The 24029-nt window shown below is 35.6% G+C and overlaps 3 protein-coding genes across 3 annotated transcripts; all 3 read left to right on the forward strand.

Moving 5' to 3' along the window:
• Positions 1-3218: 3218 nt before the first annotated feature.
• LOC138856460 (heat shock protein 70) lies at positions 3219-5466 on the forward strand. The gene has a single exon (XM_070107574.1). It carries the CDS (start codon positions 3392-3394, stop codon positions 5297-5299), a length of 1908 nt encoding a protein of 635 aa, XP_069963675.1. The 5' UTR covers positions 3219-3391; the 3' UTR covers positions 5300-5466.
• A 3384-nt stretch (positions 5467-8850) lies between these two features.
• On the forward strand, positions 8851-11099 carry LOC138856459 (heat shock protein 70). Its single transcript, XM_070107572.1, has one exon. The coding sequence runs from the start codon at positions 9025-9027 to the stop codon at positions 10930-10932; it is 1908 nt and encodes a 635-aa protein (XP_069963673.1). The 5' UTR covers positions 8851-9024; the 3' UTR covers positions 10933-11099.
• A 3384-nt stretch (positions 11100-14483) lies between these two features.
• On the forward strand, positions 14484-23212 carry LOC138856463 (heat shock protein 70-like). Its single transcript, XM_070107576.1, has 2 exons — positions 14484-16498; positions 22923-23212. Exons 1-2 carry the CDS (start codon positions 14658-14660, stop codon positions 23005-23007), a joined length of 1926 nt encoding a protein of 641 aa, XP_069963677.1. The 5' UTR covers positions 14484-14657; the 3' UTR covers positions 23008-23212.
• Positions 23213-24029: the final 817 nt, after the last annotated feature.

Here is a 24029-nt window from a genome sequence, read left to right on the forward strand (position 1 = left end):
ATGACATTATTGAATCAAAAATGTAGTATTGTTGGAAGAGTTTTCTATAGGTCTAAAATTCTAAGCAAATGTTTTATAAACTTTTAATTACATTAAGGGATCAAAAATCCTCTTTTAAGTGATGATGAAGTCATAGTATGAACCATATATTGGGTTATCTCGTATGATTGTAAAATTAGTTAAATATCTTGTTGTTTAGTGAATAATTGTTTTTAATAATAATCAGGGGTGTTGTAGAATCTGATAGTTGTCGGAATCAGAATTGAAACCGATAAAAAAATGTAGTAGGTGTCATGAATTCAGATATTATTGGTTTGACGTTCGAAACAGAAATTGTATCGGTTTTGGGTGTCACGGTTGTCAGAAACAAAGCAAGGGGGTAGTCACTGATAGATTTAAAATGTAAATTAAAAAATTAACTTATATTATTGTTACGATTTAATTTATCGTTATTTCTATAGGGAAACCATAAGAATAAAGCACAAAATGTCATAATTATTGAGTTTAAGGAAAAAATTCAGATATTTTAAGAGGATTTACAAAACATAATAAACGTAATTTAACACCCGAATAGCTCTGTCGATAATGTGATAAAAATCTGTAAATTAAACATGTATACAAGCATACAAGTAAATGCAAGGCAAAATTCACATGCGATTCTCCTGGTGCAAATGGAGTATTGTGATCTCTTATTATTTTTTTTAATTTTTTTCAACTTATTTCTTCCAATAAAATAAAAGCGAAAATAGCGGAACTCATGGTAAATTTTAAAAGACTTTATTCAATATTTTAATTCCAAATTTATTCATTTTTTTGTTACGTTAGTACAAAGCAGATTCGAATATTGGTTTTGCGTATGTTCAAAAATACGAAGATCCAATCAGATTCTGTGACACCGTTGAAAATCAGAATTCACACCCCTTGAATAAGAATAATTACGGCAAAATGGATTAATTTTCTATGTATTGGACCAAAATATTTTTTTCGAGAGATTAGTTAAAAATACTAAAAAATAGTAAATACAAAGACACGAACAAACAAAATACGTAAAAATGAGCTCGGTAATTTTTTAAATTTAAAAATTTTAATTTTTCGAAGATCCGACTTTAACCATTTATAGCATCTGTCATGAACAAATTCGACGGAAAATACATACATATATTCAGTTTGGAAGCTATCTTCCGAAAAAAAGCGGAGAAATTATGTTTTACCGATGACTCAATCTTTCAAAAAAATTGGTTTGGCTTAATATCGAACCAATTATAGTACAGTGTAATAATAGAACTCCTGTTTCAACATGAAAACTAAAACAAAGTTTATAAGATGATCGAAGCGACCTTGAAAAAGTTATTGCTAAGTTCTAACACAGATATAACTGGGAATTTTATGCATATAAGCATATAATTTTTATAACCTCGCCATATGTACTGTACGCCTGACTAATTCTTCAAAAGTAAACAGAAAATGGACATTTGTTTCTCAATGAAGTCTCTTTTTAATTCGATATACTCATACTTGACAAAACGATGCTCCAACTTCTTTAATCTGTCTGAAAAATATGGGTTGCTGCAGCAGTTCGTAGCCTACCAAAAAATCCATGTTTTTAAGACAGTCACGAAACGACGATTGTTTGTCCATACCGCCAACAGCTTTCTCATAGCTATTATTTCCTGCATGCACAATAATTCACGGTCTTTTGGAGATGTCTATTGTCCCAACTACTTATCTCGCGCACCTTCAACCAACAGCGTGCTAATACAAGATCTTTTGTGACATTATACTCGTCGTGGTTTCGCCATGTTTATCTGTTCGTGAGTCTGTCTTCAGGTGTTAATTGAGAAATATGGATGAGACTTGGTAAATGCATTACATTCAAAACCCCTAAAAATTTATTAGAGTTGTATTAAAAAATAGGACAATGGACGGGGTACAGCCTACTTTTCATTTATCGTCCATATTACAAATTACTCAACCTATGATAACCTAATTTTGTTCAAAGCATTATAATTAAATATGTATGTCCTCCTGTCATAGTCTGAAAATGATCATAGTCTAGTTCCAAAATATAATATTATCCTCTGCCCTTTATACCGAATACGTCAGCCGGTTTTGTCAGATATCTTAATGAAATTGAATGGGCATATAAGTATGTTAAAATAGAGTATGATTAGTAAAACTGTAGAGATATTCTTATATTAGTAAATATTTATCTTTAAATTGCAGAAACTTCCAGAATTTTCTACTACTTACATATATACTTAGAAATTCTATACCGACAGAGAATAAAAGAGAAAAGAATTCGGAGCTCTAGCGATTTACCATACAAAATTATACATATACTTCGTTATACGTATCTTCAAATAATACCATATTTGTATGTACATATGTACATATCAGGGTTGATATAACTCTTTTAAAGACATAAATATATACATACATATATGTACATATGAATTCCTAGAATAAAGGATAGAGTACTTCGCGTTATTTCTTTTGTTTTGATTCCACTTCGTAACAAACAAATAAGCACAGTATAACATTTACCGAATTGTGAAAATTTTGGTCAGAAACTTACTACTATCATATGCTTAACGACAATTTAAATTTGGATTTCTTCAGAAAACTATTTACCCTTTACACTATTTTACAATGAATTGGTATAGGTGTGATCGTTTTTTGTTGCTTGATTTTAGGCAGAAAATCTAGTTGTAAACTATTAATTTTTCTTATTATATTTCACTACAGTGAATGAATAAACTCAACAATAAAGTACAAGACAGATCCCCGAAAAATTTGGCTATATTCGTGGCTTAAATGAAAACAAACCGTATTTCGTGTAAGTAGGAATTTCAATAAATAGAATCTAGTATAATTCAATTAATTAATGATAATTACAATTTAGTTTTGGTATAAAACTTATGTAATTCAAACACAATAAATAAGCCACTGTGCGACATTAAAGAGCAGCGAATAAAGAGAATTAATTTTTTTGATTCTCTCATACCATTATTTGCCGGCTATAGAGTCAGAAATACCTGTATCTGTATGTACATATGTATGTATATGTGTTATTAATCATGCACAGTCTGAGCACACGAGAGCTACTATACGAATAGAAATTTCCACCCAGCTGGTAGATTAGTGTGGAAATTTCGAGAAAGAGCATCCGGAATATTCGACGAAGAGCCATTTTAGTATAAATACCAGACGTGAGCGATCTTCGATTCAGAATTGAATAAGCAAACAAAGTATTAACAACTCTTAGAGAGATTGTAACAAACAAACGCGAAAGTGTTTTTAACACAAAGTGATATAAACAATTACAAAAGTTTAAAAAAGTATAGTATTGAAAAGTTTAATTGAAGAAAAAGTATAACAAAAGCAAGTCAACATGGTAGCAATCGGTATTGATTTGGGAACAACATACTCCTGTGTTGGTGTCTTCCAACACGGCAAAGTGGAGATTATCGCCAATGACCAAGGCAACCGCACAACGCCCAGTTACGTTGCCTTTACAGATTCAGAGCGACTCATTGGCGATGCGGCGAAGAACCAGGTTGCCATGAATCCAAAGAACACAGTATTCGACGCCAAGCGATTGATTGGACGCAAGTATGACGATCCGAAGATCATGGAGGATGTCAAACATTGGCCTTTCAAAGTAGTGAGTGACGGTGGCAAACCAAAGATCAGTGTCGAGTACAAAGGTGAGAACAAACGCTTTGCGCCAGAAGAAATTTCGTCAATGGTGTTGACCAAGATGAAGGAGACAGCTGAGGCATACTTAGGAACAACAGTGACAGACGCCGTCATCACAGTACCAGCATACTTCAATGACTCACAGAGACAGGCGACTAAGGATGCGGGTCGTATTGCTGGTTTGAATGTGTTACGAATCATTAATGAACCGACAGCAGCCGCCTTAGCCTACGGTCTGGATAAGAATCTGAAAGGTGAACGTAATGTTCTGATCTTCGATTTGGGCGGTGGTACTTTTGATGTATCAATCTTGACCATTGACGAGGGTTCACTGTTCGAAGTGCGTGCAACCGCTGGTGACACACATCTTGGTGGGGAAGATTTTGACAACCGACTGGTCAACCACTTGGCTGATGAGTTCAAACGAAAGTACAAAAAAGACCTACGTTCGAATCCAAGAGCATTACGTCGTCTACGTACAGCAGCCGAACGTGCGAAGCGTACTTTATCATCAAGCACCGAAGCCACAATCGAAATCGATGCACTATACGAAGGAGTGGACTTCTACACGAAAGTGTCACGAGCTCGCTTTGAAGAATTGTGTGCTGATTTATTCCGTCAGACCTTGGACCCAGTGGAGAAGGCGTTGAATGACGCGAAGATGGACAAGAATCAAATACACGATATCGTATTGGTTGGTGGTTCCACACGTATTCCAAAAGTTCAGAGTCTACTACAGTCGTTCTTCTGTGGCAAAAGTCTGAATCTTTCAATCAATCCGGATGAGGCAGTGGCATATGGTGCAGCCGTCCAAGCTGCTATTCTAAGTGGTGACAAGAGCAGTGAAATTCAGGATGTGCTATTGGTCGACGTAGCACCATTGTCCTTAGGTATCGAAACAGCTGGTGGTGTTATGGCGAAAATTGTTGAACGAAATTGCCGAATTCCATGCAAACAAACTCAAACATTCTCAACATACTCCGACAACCAAAGTGGTGTCACAATCCAGGTTTACGAGGGTGAACGTGTGATGACCAAGGACAACAATCGACTGGGCACATTCGACTTATCGGGCATACCGCCAGCTCCACGCGGAGTGCCACAGATTGAGGTTACCTTTGATCTGGACGCCAACGGCATTCTGAATGTATCGGCGAAGGAATTGAGTTCAGGAAATGCCAAGAATATCACTATCAAGAACGACAAAGGACGTCTATCACAAGAAGATATCGATCGTATGGTGAACGAGGCGGAACGCTATGCCGAAGAAGATGAACGACAACGCAATAAGATCGCGGCTAGAAATAACTTGGAGAGTTATGTATTTGGTGTGAAACAAGCCCTGGATGGCGCAGGTGATAAATTGAGTGCTCAGGAGAAGAGCGAAGCATTGAAGGCTTGTGACGACACAATCAAATGGCTCGATCTCAATACGTTGGCCGACAAGGAAGAATATGAAGACAAAATGAACACGCTCACTAAACTGTGTTCACCAATCATGACAAAATTACATAGTGGTGGTGCACAAGGAGCGTCTTGTGGTCAACAAGCGGGCGGATTCAATGGACGTACTGGACCCACTGTTGAGGAAGTAGATTAAACTAATTTACTATAGGAATAGTTGGCTACTTTAATGTATAATTTTAAGAACATAGTCATGAGGCGTTACCTAGTTTTTAAAGTTAAGCAATTTTAGAAAAAATATGTTAAAGCGAAAAAGACTGAAAATATATAACTTGAACAAATTGTATATATAAAAGAAAATAACGTTGTATCATTAAACTGAAGAAGCATGTTTCATTTTTCTCTTTGGATAGATGTAAATTGAGCTTTCAAAGCTAAAGTATCATTTGTATTTTATTCTATGATCCAGAGAATTATTCGGGAGTTAGTTTAGAAGTCTTTACTTGCCTACAAAGCAAGTATGGTAAATATTGCGTGCAATAATGACATTATTGAATCAAAAATGTAGTATTGTTGGAAGAGTTTTCTATAGGTCTAAAATTCTAAGCAAATGTTTTATAAACTTTTAATTACATTAAGGGATCAAAAATCCTCTTTTAAGTGATGATGAAGTCATAGTATGAACCATATATTGGGTTATCTCGTATGATTGTAAAATTAGTTAAATATCTTGTTGTTTAGTGAATAATTGTTTTTAATAATAATCAGGGGTGTTGTAAAATCTGATAGTTGTCGGAATCAGAATTGAAACCGATAAAAAAATGTAGTAGGTGTCATGAATTCAGATATTATTGGTTTGACGTTCGAAACAGAAATTGTATCGGTTTTGGGTGTCACGGTTGTCAGAAACAAAGCAAGGGGGTAGTCACTGATAGATTTAAAATGTAAATTAAAAAATTAACTTATATTATTGTTACGATTTAATTTATCGTTATTTCTATAGGGAAACCATAAGAATAAAGCACAAAATGTCATAATTATTGAGTTTAAGGAAAAAATTCAGATATTTTAAGAGGATTTACAAAACATAATAAACGTAATTTAACACCCGAATAGCTCTGTCGATAATGTGATAAAAATCTGTAAATTAAACATGTATACAAGCATACAAGTAAATGCAAGGCAAAATTCACATGCGATTCTCCTGGTGCAAATGGAGTATTGTGATCTCTTATTATTTTTTTTAATTTTTTTCAACTTATTTCTTCCAATAAAATAAAAGCGAAAATAGCGGAACTCATGGTAAATTTTAAAAGACTTTATTCAATATTTTAATTCCAAATTTATTCATTTTTTTGTTACGTTAGTACAAAGCAGATTCGAATATTGGTTTTGCGTATGTTCAAAAATACGAAGATCCAATCAGATTCTGTGACACCGTTGAAAATCAGAATTCACACCCCTTGAATAAGAATAATTACGGCAAAATGGATTAATTTTCTATGTATTGGACCAAAATATTTTTTTCGAGAGATTAGTTAAAAATACTAAAAAATAGTAAATACAAAGACACGAACAAACAAAATACGTAAAAATGAGCTCGGTAATTTTTTAAATTTAAAAATTTTAATTTTTCGAAGATCCGACTTTAACCATTTATAGCATCTGTCATGAACAAATTCGACGGAAAATACATACATATATTCAGTTTGGAAGCTATCTTCCGAAAAAAAGCGGAGAAATTATGTTTTACCGATGACTCAATCTTTCAAAAAAATTGGTTTGGCTTAATATCGAACCAATTATAGTACAGTGTAATAATAGAACTCCTGTTTCAACATGAAAACTAAAACAAAGTTTATAAGATGATCGAAGCGACCTTGAAAAAGTTATTGCTAAGTTCTAACACAGATATAACTGGGAATTTTATGCATATAAGCATATAATTTTTATAACCTCGCCATATGTACTGTACGCCTGACTAATTCTTCAAAAGTAAACAGAAAATGGACATTTGTTTCTCAATGAAGTCTCTTTTTAATTCGATATACTCATACTTGACAAAACGATGCTCCAACTTCTTTAATCTGTCTGAAAAATATGGGTTGCTGCAGCAGTTCGTAGCCTACCAAAAAATCCATGTTTTTAAGACAGTCACGAAACGACGATTGTTTGTCCATACCGCCAACAGCTTTCTCATAGCTATTATTTCCTGCATGCACAATAATTCACGGTCTTTTGGAGATGTCTATTGTCCCAACTACTTATCTCGCGCACCTTCAACCAACAGCGTGCTAATACAAGATCTTTTGTGACATTATACTCGTCGTGGTTTCGCCATGTTTATCTGTTCGTGAGTCTGTCTTCAGGTGTTAATTGAGAAATATGGATGAGACTTGGTAAATGCATTACATTCAAAACCCCTAAAAATTTATTAGAGTTGTATTAAAAAATAGGACAATGAACGGGGTACAGCCTACTTTTCATTTATCGTCCATATTACAAATTACTCAACCTATGATAACCTAATTTTGTTCAAAGCATTATAATTAAATATGTATGTCCTCCTGTCATAGTCTGAAAATGATCATAGTCTAGTTCCAAAATATAATATTATCCTCTGCCCTTTATACCGAATACGTCAGCCGGTTTTGTCAGATATCTTAATGAAATTGAATGGGCATATAAGTATGTTAAAATAGAGTATGATTAGTAAAACTGTAGAGATATTCTTATATTAGTAAATATTTATCTTTAAATTGCAGAAACTTCCAGAATTTTCTACTACTTACATATATACTTAGAAATTCTATACCGACAGAGAATAAAAGAGAAAAGAATTCGGAGCTCTAGCGATTTACCATACAAAATTATACATATACTTCGTTATACGTATCTTCAAATAATACCATATTTGTATGTACATATGTACATATCAGGGTTGATATAACTCTTTTAAAGGCATAAATATATACATACATATATGTACATATGAATTTCTAGAATAAAGGATAGAGTACTTCGCGTTATTTCTTTTGTTTTGATTCCACTTCGTAACAAACAAATAAGCACAGTATAACATTTACCGAATTGTGAAAATTTTGGTCAGAAACTTACTACTATCATATGCTTAACGACAATTTTAATTTGGATTTCTTCAGAAAACTATTTACCCTTTACACTATTTTACAATGAATTGGTATAGGTGTGATCGTTTTTTGTTGCTTGATTTTAGGCAGAAAATCTAGTTGTAAACTATTAATTTTTCTTATTATATTTCACTACAGTGAATGAATAAACTCAACAATAAAGTACAAGACAGATCCCCGAAAAATTTGGCTATATTCGTGGCTTAAATGAAAACAAACCGTATTTCGTGTAAGTAGGAATTTCAATAAATAGAATCTAGTATAATTCAATTAATTAATGATAATTACAATTTAGTTTTGGTATAAAACTTATGTAATTCAAACACAATAAATAAGCCACTGTGCGACATTAAAGAGCAGCGAATAAAGAGAATTAATTTTTTTGATTCTCTCATACCATTATTTGCCGGCTATAGAGTCAGAAATACCTGTATCTGTATGTATATGTGTTATTAATCATGCACAGTCTGAGCACACGAGAGCTACTATACGAATAGAAATTTCCACCCAGCTGGTAGATTAGTGTGGAAATTTCGAGAAAGAGCATCCGGAATATTCGACGAAGAGCCATTTTAGTATAAATACCAGACGTGAGCGCTCTTCGATTCAGAATTGAATAAGCAAACAAAGTATTAACAACTCTTAGAGAGATTGTAACAAACAAACGCGAAAGTGTTTTTAACACAAAGTGATATAAACAATTACAAAAGTTTAAAAAAGTATAGTATTGAAAAGTTTAATTGAAGAAAAAGTATAACAAAAGCAAGTCAACATGGTAGCAATCGGTATTGATTTGGGAACAACATACTCCTGTGTTGGTGTCTTCCAACACGGCAAAGTGGAGATTATCGCCAATGACCAAGGCAACCGCACAACGCCCAGTTACGTTGCCTTTACAGATTCAGAGCGACTCATTGGCGATGCGGCGAAGAACCAGGTTGCCATGAATCCAAAGAACACAGTATTCGACGCCAAGCGATTGATTGGACGCAAGTATGACGATCCGAAGATCATGGAGGATGTCAAACATTGGCCTTTCAAAGTAGTGAGTGACGGTGGCAAACCAAAGATCAGTGTCGAGTACAAAGGTGAGAACAAACGCTTTGCGCCAGAAGAAATTTCGTCAATGGTGTTGACCAAGATGAAGGAGACAGCTGAGGCATACTTAGGAACAACAGTGACAGACGCCGTCATCACAGTACCAGCATACTTCAATGACTCACAGAGACAGGCGACTAAGGATGCGGGTCGTATTGCTGGTTTGAATGTGTTACGAATCATTAATGAACCGACAGCAGCCGCCTTAGCCTACGGTCTGGATAAGAATCTGAAAGGTGAACGTAATGTTCTGATCTTCGATTTGGGCGGTGGTACTTTTGATGTATCAATCTTGACCATTGACGAGGGTTCACTGTTCGAAGTGCGTGCAACCGCTGGTGACACACATCTTGGTGGGGAAGATTTTGACAACCGACTGGTCAACCACTTGGCTGATGAGTTCAAACGAAAGTACAAAAAAGACCTACGTTCGAATCCAAGAGCATTACGTCGTCTACGTACAGCAGCCGAACGTGCGAAGCGTACTTTATCATCAAGCACCGAAGCCACAATCGAAATCGATGCACTATACGAAGGAGTGGACTTCTACACGAAAGTGTCACGAGCTCGCTTTGAAGAATTGTGTGCTGATTTATTCCGTCAGACCTTGGACCCAGTGGAGAAGGCGTTGAATGACGCGAAGATGGACAAGAATCAAATACACGATATCGTATTGGTTGGTGGTTCCACACGTATTCCAAAAGTTCAGAGTCTACTACAGTCGTTCTTCTGTGGCAAAAGTCTGAATCTTTCAATCAATCCGGATGAGGCAGTGGCATATGGTGCAGCCGTCCAAGCTGCTATTCTAAGTGGTGACAAGAGCAGTGAAATTCAGGATGTGCTATTGGTCGACGTAGCACCATTGTCCTTAGGTATCGAAACAGCTGGTGGTGTTATGGCGAAAATTGTTGAACGAAATTGCCGAATTCCATGCAAACAAACTCAAACATTCTCAACATACTCCGACAACCAAAGTGGTGTCACAATCCAGGTTTACGAGGGTGAACGTGTGATGACCAAGGACAACAATCGACTGGGCACATTCGACTTATCGGGCATACCGCCAGCTCCACGCGGAGTGCCACAGATTGAGGTTACCTTTGATCTGGACGCCAACGGCATTCTGAATGTATCGGCGAAGGAATTGAGTTCAGGAAATGCCAAGAATATCACTATCAAGAACGACAAAGGACGTCTATCACAAGAAGATATCGATCGTATGGTGAACGAGGCGGAACGCTATGCCGAAGAAGATGAACGACAACGCAATAAGATCGCGGCTAGAAATAACTTGGAGAGTTATGTATTTGGTGTGAAACAAGCCCTGGATGGCGCAGGTGATAAATTGAGTGCTCAGGAGAAGAGCGAAGCATTGAAGGCTTGTGACGACACAATCAAATGGCTCGATCTCAATACGTTGGCCGACAAGGAAGAATATGAAGACAAAATGAACACGCTCACTAAACTGTGTTCACCAATCATGACAAAATTACATAGTGGTGGTGCACAAGGAGCGTCTTGTGGTCAACAAGCGGGCGGATTCAATGGACGTACTGGACCCACTGTTGAGGAAGTAGATTAAACTAATTTACTATAGGAATAGTTGGCTACTTTAATGTATAATTTTAAGAACATAGTCATGAGGCGTTACCTAGTTTTTAAAGTTAAGCAATTTTAGAAAAAATATGTTAAAGCGAAAAAGACTGAAAATATATAACTTGAACAAATTGTATATATAAAAGAAAATAACGTTGTATCATTAAACTGAAGAAGCATGTTTCATTTTTCTCTTTGGATAGATGTAAATTGAGCTTTCAAAGCTAAAGTATCATTTGTATTTTATTCTATGATCCAGAGAATTATTCGGGAGTTAGTTTAGAAGTCTTTACTTGCCTACAAAGCAAGTATGGTAAATATTGCGTGCAATAATGACATTATTGAATCAAAAATGTAGTATTGTTGGAAGAGTTTTCTATAGGTCTAAAATTCTAAGCAAATGTTTTATAAACTTTTAATTACATTAAGGGATCAAAAATCCTCTTTTAAGTGATGATGAAGTCATAGTATGAACCATATATTGGGTTATCTCGTATGATTGTAAAATTAGTTAAATATCTTGTTGTTTAGTGAATAATTGTTTTTAATAATAATCAGGGGTGTTGTAGAATCTGATAGTTGTCGGAATCAGAATTGAAACCGATAAAAAAATGTAGTAGGTGTCATGAATTCAGATATTATTGGTTTGACGTTCGAAACAGAAATTGTATCGGTTTTGGGTGTCACGGTTGTCAGAAACAAAGCAAGGGGGTAGTCACTGATAGATTTAAAATGTAAATTAAAAAATTAACTTATATTATTGTTACGATTTAATTTATCGTTATTTCTATAGGGAAACCATAAGAATAAAGCACAAAATGTCATAATTATTGAGTTTAAGGAAAAAATTCAGATATTTTAAGAGGATTTACAAAACATAATAAACGTAATTTAACACCCGAATAGCTCTGTCGATAATGTGATAAAAATCTGTAAATTAAACATGTATACAAGCATACAAGTAAATGCAAGGCAAAATTCACATGCGATTCTCCTGGTGCAAATGGAGTATTGTGATCTCTTATTATTTTTTTTAATTTTTTTCAACTTATTTCTTCCAATAAAATAAAAGCGAAAATAGCGGAACTCATGGTAAATTTTAAAAGACTTTATTCAATATTTTAATTCCAAATTTATTCATTTTTTTGTTACGTTAGTACAAAGCAGATTCGAATATTGGTTTTGCGTATGTTCAAAAATACGAAGATCCAATCAGATTCTGTGACACCGTTGAAAATCAGAATTCACACCCCTTGAATAAGAATAATTACGGCAAAATGGATTAATTTTCTATGTATTGGACCAAAATATTTTTTTCGAGAGATTAGTTAAAAATACTAAAAAATAGTAAATACAAAGACACGAACAAACAAAATACGTAAAAATGAGCTCGGTAATTTTTTAAATTTAAAAATTTTAATTTTTCGAAGATCCGACTTTAACCATTTATAGCATCTGTCATGAACAAATTCGACGGAAAATACATACATATATTCAGTTTGGAAGCTATCTTCCGAAAAAAAGCGGAGAAATTATGTTTTACCGATGACTCAATCTTTCAAAAAAATTGGTTTGGCTTAATATCGAACCAATTATAGTACAGTGTAATAATAGAACTCCTGTTTCAACATGAAAACTAAAACAAAGTTTATAAGATGATCGAAGCGACCTTGAAAAAGTTATTGCTAAGTTCTAACACAGATATAACTGGGAATTTTATGCATATAAGCATATAATTTTTATAACCTCGCCATATGTACTGTACGCCTGACTAATTCTTCAAAAGTAAACAGAAAATGGACATTTGTTTCTCAATGAAGTCTCTTTTTAATTCGATATACTCATACTTGACAAAACGATGCTCCAACTTCTTTAATCTGTCTGAAAAATATGGGTTGCTGCAGCAGTTCGTAGCCTACCAAAAAATCCATGTTTTTAAGACAGTCACGAAACGACGATTGTTTGTCCATACCGCCAACAGCTTTCTCATAGCTATTATTTCCTGCATGCACAATAATTCACGGTCTTTTGGAGATGTCTATTGTCCCAACTACTTATCTCGCGCACCTTCAACCAACAGCGTGCTAATACAAGATCTTTTGTGACATTATACTCGTCGTGGTTTCGCCATGTTTATCTGTTCGTGAGTCTGTCTTCAGGTGTTAATTGAGAAATATGGATGAGACTTGGTAAATGCATTACATTCAAAACCCCTAAAAATTTATTAGAGTTGTATTAAAAAATAGGACAATGAACGGGGTACAGCCTACTTTTCATTTATCGTCCATATTACAAATTACTCAACCTATGATAACCTAATTTTGTTCAAAGCATTATAATTAAATATGTATGTCCTCCTGTCATAGTCTGAAAATGATCATAGTCTAGTTCCAAAATATAATATTATCCTCTGCCCTTTATACCGAATACGTCAGCCGGTTTTGTCAGATATCTTAATGAAATTGAATGGGCATATAAGTATGTTAAAATAGAGTATGATTAGTAAAACTGTAGAGATATTCTTATATTAGTAAATATTTATCTTTAAATTGCAGAAACTTCCAGAATTTTCTACTACTTACATATATACTTAGAAATTCTATACCGACAGAGAATAAAAGAGAAAAGAATTCGGAGCTCTAGCGATTTACCATACAAAATTATACATATACTTCGTTATACGTATCTTCAAATAATACCATATTTGTATGTACATATGTACATATCAGGGTTGATATAACTCTTTTAAAGGCATAAATATATACATACATATATGTACATATGAATTTCTAGAATAAAGGATAGAGTACTTCGCGTTATTTCTTTTGTTTTGATTCCACTTCGTAACAAACAAATAAGCACAGTATAACATTTACCGAATTGTGAAAATTTTGGTCAGAAACTTACTACTATCATATGCTTAACGACAATTTTAATTTGGATTTCTTCAGAAAACTATTTACCCTTTACACTATTTTACAATGAATTGGTATAGGTGTGATCGTTTTTTGTTGCTTGATTTTAGGCAGAAAATCTAGTTGTAAACTATTAATTTTTCTTATTATATTTCACTACAGTGAATGAATAAACTCAACAATAAAGTACAAGACAGATCCCCGAAAAATTTGGCTATATTCGTGGCTTAAATGAAAACAAACCGTATTTCGTGTAAGTAGGAATTTCAATAAATAGAATCTAGTATAATTCAATTAATTAATGATAATTACAATTTAGTTTTGGTATAAAACTTATGTAATTCAAACACAATAAATAAGCCACTGTGCGACATTAAAGAGCAGCGAATAAAGAGAATTAATTTTTTTGATTCTCTCATACCATTATTTGCCGGCTATAGAGTCAGAAATACCTGTATCTGTATGTATATGTGTTATTAATCATGCACAGTCTGAGCACACGAGAGCTACTATACGAATAGAAATTTCCACCCAGCTGGTAGATTAGTGTGGAAATTTCGAGAAAGAGCATCCGGAATATTCGACGAAGAGCCATTTTAGTATAAATACCAGACGTGAGCGCTCTTCGATTCAGAATTGAATAAGCAAACAAAGTATTAACAACTCTTAGAGAGATTGTAACAAACAAACGCGAAAGTGTTTTTAACACAAAGTGATATAAACAATTACAAAAGTTTAAAAAAGTATAGTATTGAAAAGTTTAATTGAAGAAAAAGTATAACAAAAGCAAGTCAACATGGTAGCAATCGGTATTGATTTGGGAACAACATACTCCTGTGTTGGTGTCTTCCAACACGGCAAAGTGGAGATTATCGCCAATGACCAAGGCAACCGCACAACGCCCAGTTACGTTGCCTTTACAGATTCAGAGCGACTCATTGGCGATGCGGCGAAGAACCAGGTTGCCATGAATCCAAAGAACACAGTATTCGACGCCAAGCGATTGATTGGACGCAAGTATGACGATCCGAAGATCATGGAGGATGTCAAACATTGGCCTTTCAAAGTAGTGAGTGACGGTGGCAAACCAAAGATCAGTGTCGAGTACAAAGGTGAGAACAAACGCTTTGCGCCAGAAGAAATTTCGTCAATGGTGTTGACCAAGATGAAGGAGACAGCTGAGGCATACTTAGGAACAACAGTGACAGACGCCGTCATCACAGTACCAGCATACTTCAATGACTCACAGAGACAGGCGACTAAGGATGCGGGTCGTATTGCTGGTTTGAATGTGTTACGAATCATTAATGAACCGACAGCAGCCGCCTTAGCCTACGGTCTGGATAAGAATCTGAAAGGTGAACGTAATGTTCTGATCTTCGATTTGGGCGGTGGTACTTTTGATGTATCAATCTTGACCATTGACGAGGGTTCACTGTTCGAAGTGCGTGCAACCGCTGGTGACACACATCTTGGTGGGGAAGATTTTGACAACCGACTGGTCAACCACTTGGCTGATGAGTTCAAACGAAAGTACAAAAAAGACCTACGTTCGAATCCAAGAGCATTACGTCGTCTACGTACAGCAGCCGAACGTGCGAAGCGTACTTTATCATCAAGCACCGAAGCCACAATCGAAATCGATGCACTATACGAAGGAGTGGACTTCTACACGAAAGTGTCACGAGCTCGCTTTGAAGAATTGTGTGCTGATTTATTCCGTCAGACCTTGGACCCAGTGGAGAAGGCGTTGAATGACGCGAAGATGGACAAGAATCAAATACACGATATCGTATTGGTTGGTGGTTCCACACGTATTCCAAAAGTTCAGAGTCTACTACAGTCGTTCTTCTGTGGCAAAAGTCTGAATCTTTCAATCAATCCGGATGAGGCAGTGGCATATGGTGCAGCCGTCCAAGCTGCTATTCTAAGTGGTGACAAGAGCAGTGAAATTCAGGATGTGCTATTGGTCGACGTAGCACCATTGTCCTTAGGTATCGAAACAGCTGGTGGTGTTATGGCGAAAATTGTTGAACGAAATTGCCGAATTCCATGCAAACAAACTCAAACATTCTCAACATACTCCGACAACCAAAGTGGTGTCACAATCCAGGTTTACGAGGGTGAACGTGTGATGACCAAGGACAACAATCGACTGGGCACATTCGACTTATCGGGCATACCGCCAGCTCCACGCGGAGTGCCACAGATTGAGGTTACCTTTGATCTGGACGCCAACGGCATTCTGAATGTATCGGCGAAGGAATTGAGTTCAGGAAATGCCAAGAATATCACTATCAAGAACGACAAAGGACGTCTATCACAAGAAGATATCGATCGTATGGTGAACGAGGCGGAACGCTATGCCGAAGAAGATGAACGACAACGCAATAAGATCGCGGCTAGAAATAACTTGGAGAGTTATGTATTTGGTGTGAAACAAGCCCTGGATGGCGCAGGTGATAAATTGAGTGCTCAGGAGAAGAGCGAAGCATTGAAGGCTTGTGACGACACAATCAAATGGCTCGATCTCAATACGTTGGCCGACAAGGAAGAATATGAAGACAAAATGAACACGCTCACTAAACTGTGTTCACCAATCATGACAAAATTACATAGTGGTGGTGCACAAGGAGCGTCTTGTGGTCAACAAGCGGGCGGATTCAATGGACGTACTGGACCCACTGTTGAGGAAGTAGATTAAACTAATTTACTATAGGAATAGTTGGCTACTTTAATGTATAATTTTAAGAACATAGTCATGAGGCGTTACCTAGTTTTTAAAGTTAAGCAATTTTAGAAAAAATATGTTAAAGCGAAAAAGACTGAAAATATATAACTTGAACAAATTGTATATATAAAAGAAAATAACGTTGTATCATTAAACTGAAGAAGCATGTTTCATTTTTCTCTTTGGATAGATGTAAATTGAGCTTTCAAAGCTAAAGTATCATTTGTATTTTATTCTATGATCCAGAGAATTATTCGGGAGTTAGTTTAGAAGTCTTTACTTGCCTACAAAGCAAGTATGGTAAATATTGCGTGCAATAATGACATTATTGAATCAAAAATGTAGTATTGTTGGAAGAGTTTTCTATAGGTCTAAAATTCTAAGCAAATGTTTTATAAACTTTTAATTACATTAAGGGATCAAAAATCCTCTTTTAAGTGATGATGAAGTCATAGTATGAACCATATATTGGGTTATCTCGTATGATTGTAAAATTAGTTAAATATCTTGTTGTTTAGTGAATAATTGTTTTTAATAATAATCAGGGGTGTTGTAGAATCTGATAGTTGTCGGAATCAGAATTGAAACCGATAAAAAAATGTAGTAGGTGTCATGAATTCAGATATTATTGGTTTGACGTTCGAAACAGAAATTGTATCGGTTTTGGGTGTCACGGTTGTCAGAAACAAAGCAAGGGGGTAGTCACTGATAGATTTAAAATGTAAATTAAAAAATTAACTTATATTATTGTTACGATTTAATTTATCGTTATTTCTATAGGGAAACCATAAGAATAAAGCACAAAATGTCATAATTATTGAGTTTAAGGAAAAAATTCAGATATTTTAAGAGGATTTACAAAACATAATAAACGTAATTTAACACCCGAATAGCTCTGTCGATAATGTGATAAAAATCTGTAAATTAAACATGTATACAAGCATACAAGTAAATGCAAGGCAAAATTCACATGCGATTCTCCTGGTGCAAATGGAGTATTGTGATCTCTTATTATTTTTTTTAATTTTTTTCAACTTATTTCTTCCAATAAAATAAAAGCGAAAATAGCGGAACTCATGGTAAATTTTAAAAGACTTTATTCAATATTTTAATTCCAAATTTATTCATTTTTTTGTTACGTTAGTACAAAGCAGATTCGAATATTGGTTTTGCGTATGTTCAAAAATACGAAGATCCAATCAGATTCTGTGACACCGTTGAAAATCAGAATTCACACCCCTTGAATAAGAATAATTACGGCAAAATGGATTAATTTTCTATGTATTGGACCAAAATATTTTTTTCGAGAGATTAGTTAAAAATACTAAAAAATAGTAAATACAAAGACACGAACAAACAAAATACGTAAAAATGAGCTCGGTAATTTTTTAAATTTAAAAATTTTAATTTTTCGAAGATCCGACTTTAACCATTTATAGCATCTGTCATGAACAAATTCGACGGAAAATACATACATATATTCAGTTTGGAAGCTATCTTCCGAAAAAAAGCGGAGAAATTATGTTTTACCGATGACTCAATCTTTCAAAAAAATTGGTTTGGCTTAATATCGAACCAATTATAGTACAGTGTAATAATAGAACTCCTGTTTCAACATGAAAACTAAAACAAAGTTTATAAGATGATCGAAGCGACCTTGAAAAAGTTATTGCTAAGTTCTAACACAGATATAACTGGGAATTTTATGCATATAAGCATATAATTTTTATAACCTCGCCATATGTACTGTACGCCTGACTAATTCTTCAAAAGTAAACAGAAAATGGACATTTGTTTCTCAATGAAGTCTCTTTTTAATTCGATATACTCATACTTGACAAAACGATGCTCCAACTTCTTTAATCTGTCTGAAAAATATGGGTTGCTGCAGCAGTTCGTAGCCTACCAAAAAATCCATGTTTTTAAGACAGTCACGAAACGACGATTGTTTGTCCATACCGCCAACAGCTTTCTCATAGCTATTATTTCCTGCATGCACAATAATTCACGGTCTTTTGGAGATGTCTATTGTCCCAACTACTTATCTCGCGCACCTTCAACCAACAGCGTGCTAATACAAGATCTTTTGTGACATTATACTCGTCGTGGTTTCGCCATGTTTATCTGTTCGTGAGTCTGTCTTCAGGTGTTAATTGAGAAATATGGATGAGACTTGGTAAATGCATTACATTCAAAACCCCTAAAAATTTATTAGAGTTGTATTAAAAAATAGGACAATGAACGGGGTACAGCCTACTTTTCATTTATCGTCCATATTACAAATTACTCAACCTATGATAACCTAATTTTGTTCAAAGCATTATAATTAAATATGTATGTCCTCCTGTCATAGTCTGAAAATGATCATAGTCTAGTTCCAAAATATAATATTATCCTCTGCCCTTTATACCGAATACGTCAGCCGGTTTTGTCAGATATCTTAATGAAATTGAATGGGCATATAAGTATGTTAAAATAGAGTATGATTAGTAAAACTGTAGAGATATTCTTATATTAGTAAATATTTATCTTTAAATTGCAGAAACTTCCAGAATTTTCTACTACTTACATATATACTTAGAAATTCTATACCGACAGAGAATAAAAGAGAAAAGAATTCGGAGCTCTAGCGATTTACCATACAAAATTATACATATACTTCGTTATACGTATCTTCAAATAATACCATATTTGTATGTACATATGTACATATCAGGGTTGATATAACTCTTTTAAAGGCATAAATATATACATACATATATGTACATATGAATTTCTAGAATAAAGGATAGAGTACTTCGCGTTATTTCTTTTGTTTTGATTCCACTTCGTAACAAACAAATAAGCACAGTATAACATTTACCGAATTGTGAAAATTTTGGTCAGAAACTTACTACTATCATATGCTTAACGACAATTTTAATTTGGATTTCTTCAGAAAACTATTTACCCTTTACACTATTTTACAATGAATTGGTATAGGTGTGATCGTTTTTTGTTGCTTGATTTTAGGCAGAAAATCTAGTTGTAAACTATTAATTTTTCTTATTATATTTCACTACAGTGAATGAATAAACTCAACAATAAAGTACAAGACAGATCCCCGAAAAATTTGGCTATATTCGTGGCTTAAATGAAAACAAACCGTATTTCGTGTAAGTAGGAATTTCAATAAATAGAATCTAGTATAATTCAATTAATTAATGATAATTACAATTTAGTTTTGGTATAAAACTTATGTAATTCAAACACAATAAATAAGCCACTGTGCGACATTAAAGAGCAGCGAATAAAGAGAATTAATTTTTTTGATTCTCTCATACCATTATTTGCCGGCTATAGAGTCAGAAATACCTGTATCTGTATGTACATATGTATGTATATGTGTTATTAATCATGCACAGTCTGAGCACACGAGAGCTACTATACTAAAGAAATTTCCACCCAGCTGGTAGATTAGTGTGGAAATTTCGAGAAAGAGCATCCGGAATATTCGACGAAGAGCCATTTTAGTATAAATACCAGACGTGAGCGCTCTTCGATTCAGAATTGAATAAGTGCCGTTTCAGACAGGGACGCAAAAGAGTCTCATACCAGTTTATTGTGGGCGAGGGGACGACGAGGAAAGACGAAGGGACCGTGCCACTCGTGTTCGGGTGGCACGCTTTGTGTTCTTTTTCGTAACAGCTCGCTGCTACCCTTTTCAGCATTCCTTTTCACTTTCAAATCCTTTGAATGGTTGCAAGAGCGCTCGGTTTCAAATGAATTCGATCGCAAATTTGAGTTCTGTTATCTATTTTTGTATGTAATATGCAAATACGTATGCATAGAATAATAGAAATATTATGACAAATTGTAAATAAGGAGAAAATTAAGATATAGATTATGGAGTAAAGAAATTATGAATTTTTAATATGGAGTAAAGAAATTATGAGTTTTTAATACTTAAAGATTAGGAAATTCCTATTATAAATTTGGCCTTGAAAATATTAATAGCGGATATTCAATACATTCTTGTGGATTAGGGAATTCCCGTTTTTAGTATTTTTTTGAAACTATTTAGCGGGTAGGTACTTGTATTATGCATATTGTTCTACCATATTTATGGTAATTCATTGCAAGCAAAATGTGTGACCATCATCTCAACATACAAATGAAATACGCAGCATGCAGTGTTGCGCGGTGTTGCGCAGTCGAACCGCACAAATATTTACGAACATTTTGTGAAAAGGAATGCAGAAAAACTAGACTCGAGTTGCTGGACTCTTTTTGACCGTGTGAATGCCCAGAGCGACACCAAAAGAAAATTTGAAAAACATCCGACTCTTTTGCATCCCTGTCTGAAACGGCACTAAGCAAACAAAGTATTAACAACTCTTAGAGAGATTGTAACAAACAAACGCGAAAGTGTTTTTAACACAAAGTGATATAAACAATTACAAAAGTTTAAAAAAGTATAGTATTGAAAAGTTTAATTGAAGAAAAAGTATAACAAAAGCAAGTCAACATGGTAGCAATCGGTATTGATTTGGGAACAACATACTCCTGTGTTGGTGTCTTCCAACACGGCAAAGTGGAGATTATCGCCAATGACCAAGGCAACCGCACAACGCCCAGTTACGTTGCCTTTACAGATTCAGAGCGACTCATTGGCGATGCGGCGAAGAACCAGGTTGCCATGAATCCAAAGAACACAGTATTCGACGCCAAGCGATTGATTGGACGCAAGTATGACGATCCGAAGATCATGGAGGATGTCAAACATTGGCCTTTCAAAGTAGTGAGTGACGGTGGCAAACCAAAGATCAGTGTCGAGTACAAAGGTGAGAACAAACGCTTTGCGCCAGAAGAAATTTCGTCAATGGTGTTGACCAAGATGAAGGAGACAGCTGAGGCATACTTAGGAACAACAGTGACAGACGCCGTCATCACAGTACCAGCATACTTCAATGACTCACAGAGACAGGCGACTAAGGATGCGGGTCGTATTGCTGGTTTGAATGTGTTACGAATCATTAATGAACCGACAGCAGCCGCCTTAGCCTACGGTCTGGATAAGAATCTGAAAGGTGAACGTAATGTTCTGATCTTCGATTTGGGCGGTGGTACTTTTGATGTATCAATCTTGACCATTGACGAGGGTTCACTGTTCGAAGTGCGTGCAACCGCTGGTGACACACATCTTGGTGGGGAAGATTTTGACAACCGACTGGTCAACCACTTGGCTGATGAGTTCAAACGAAAGTACAAAAAAGACCTACGTTCGAATCCAAGAGCATTACGTCGTCTACGTACAGCAGCCGAACGTGCGAAGCGTACTTTATCATCAAGCACCGAAGCCACAATCGAAATCGATGCACTATACGAAGGAGTGGACTTCTACACGAAAGTGTCACGAGCTCGCTTTGAAGAATTGTGTGCTGATTTATTCCGTCAGACCTTGGACCCAGTGGAGAAGGCGTTGAATGACGCGAAGATGGACAAGAATCAAATACACGATATCGTATTGGTTGGTGGTTCCACACGTATTCCAAAAGTTCAGAGTCTACTACAGTCGTTCTTCTGTGGCAAAAGTCTGAATCTTTCAATCAATCCGGATGAGGCAGTGGCATATGGTGCAGCCGTCCAAGCTGCTATTCTAAGTGGTGACAAGAGCAGTGAAATTCAGGATGTGCTATTGGTCGACGTAGCACCATTGTCCTTAGGTATCGAAACAGCTGGTGGTGTTATGGCGAAAATTGTTGAACGAAATTGCCGAATTCCATGCAAACAAACTCAAACATTCTCAACATACTCCGACAACCAAAGTGGTGTCACAATCCAGGTTTACGAGGGTGAACGTGTGATGACCAAGGACAACAATCGACTGGGCACATTCGACTTATCGGGCATACCGCCAGCTCCACGCGGAGTGCCACAGATTGAGGTTACCTTTGATCTGGACGCCAACGGCATTCTGAATGTATCGGCGAAGGAATTGAGTTCAAGAAATGCCAAGAATATCACTATCAAGAACGACAAAGGACGTCTATCACAAGAAGATATCGATCGTATGGTGAACGAGGCGGAACGCTATGCCGAAGAAGATGAACGACAACGCAATAAGATCGCGGCTAGAAATAACTTGGAGAGTTATGTATTTGGTGTGAAACAAGCCCTGGATGGCGCAGGTGATAAATTGAGTGCTCAGGAGAAGGGCGAAGCATTGAAGGTTTGTGATGACACAATCAAATGGCTCGATGCCAACACTTTGGCCGACAAGGAAGAATATGAAGACAAAATGAACACGCTCACTAAACTGTGTTCACCAATCATGACAAAACTACATAGTGGTGGTGCACAAGGAGCGTCTTGTGGTCAACAAGCGGGCGGATTCAGTGGACGCACTGGACCCACTGTTGAGGAAGTAGATTAAATTAATTTACTATAGAAATAGAACTCTATTGAAATGCATATTTTTAAGAATTTTGTCTAATAATGTTAATTAGTTTTTAAAGTAATTTAGTTGAAATAGACTGAGTCTAACGAATTTGCTAAGTTTTCTAATTTTATTTACTGTGTAAGTGGAAAAATAGTATTGAAAATATAGAAAATTAACAAAATATTTATTTAAAAGAAAATTTCGTTGTTTTAATGGGTGTTCGAAAAATAATTTTGGCTCAATGATGAGGGGTTTGTTAGTTAGAAGTTAATTTTTGGTTAACTGATTTAAATAGGTAGAATTTGGTTCAAAGTTCCTAAGATCATAAAAACCACATAACCATTGGCATGCTAGCCTGAGAACAATGAAATTGATTTCAAATGAATTTAGCAACGCAATAATTGAAATTGTTTTGAAATTGACATAATGGATATATCTAAGTCTGCAAATTTAAATATAAGGCTGTCAAATATCTCCCTTCCGCTTTTTTGTCTTTTGAATTTCGCGGCAATAATTTTAAAGGTCTTGACATAACCTACAAAACAACGCTATGCATGATTAGTTTGGATATTGCGTTCAACTGTTATAGACGTGTAAACATGGAGTTCACTAACGCCGAAATTCGCGCTATTTTAAAGTTTTCCTTCGTTAAAGGCAAATCCGCTAGAGAAACGTTCCGTGAGATTAATGGTGTTTTGGGGGATGGTACTCTATCACTTCGAACCGCGGAGGAATGGTTTCGACGATTCAGAGCCGGTGAAAACGACACCATGGATAAGCCAGCCGGCGGAAGACCTGTGACGACAAATACCGATCAAATCATGGAATACATCGAGTTAGACCGGCATATGGCATCTCGTGACATCGCCCAGGAGATGGGAGTTAGTCACCAAACCATTTTGAACCATCTGCAGAAGGCTGGATACAAAAAAAAGTTTGATGTTTGGGTGCCGCACAATTTGACGCAAAAAAACCTTCTGGACCGAATCAACGCCTGCGATATGCTGCTGAAACGG

Source organism: Bactrocera oleae, chromosome 3 (genome assembly GCF_042242935.1).
Source record: "Bactrocera oleae isolate idBacOlea1 chromosome 3, idBacOlea1, whole genome shotgun sequence".
NCBI lineage: Eukaryota > Metazoa > Arthropoda > Insecta > Diptera > Tephritidae > Bactrocera > Bactrocera oleae.

Coding starts and splice junctions, on each gene's coding strand:
- LOC138856460 (XM_070107574.1), top strand. CDS start 3,392: ATGGTAGCAATCGGTATTGATTTGGGAACAACATACTCCTGTGTTGGT.
- LOC138856459 (XM_070107572.1), top strand. CDS start 9,025: ATGGTAGCAATCGGTATTGATTTGGGAACAACATACTCCTGTGTTGGT.
- LOC138856463 (XM_070107576.1), top strand. CDS start 14,658: ATGGTAGCAATCGGTATTGATTTGGGAACAACATACTCCTGTGTTGGT. Junction 16,499..22,922: donor AGTGGTGGTGCACAAGGAGC/GTCTTGTGGTCA, acceptor AAAACTACATAG/TGGTGGTGCACAAGGAGCGT.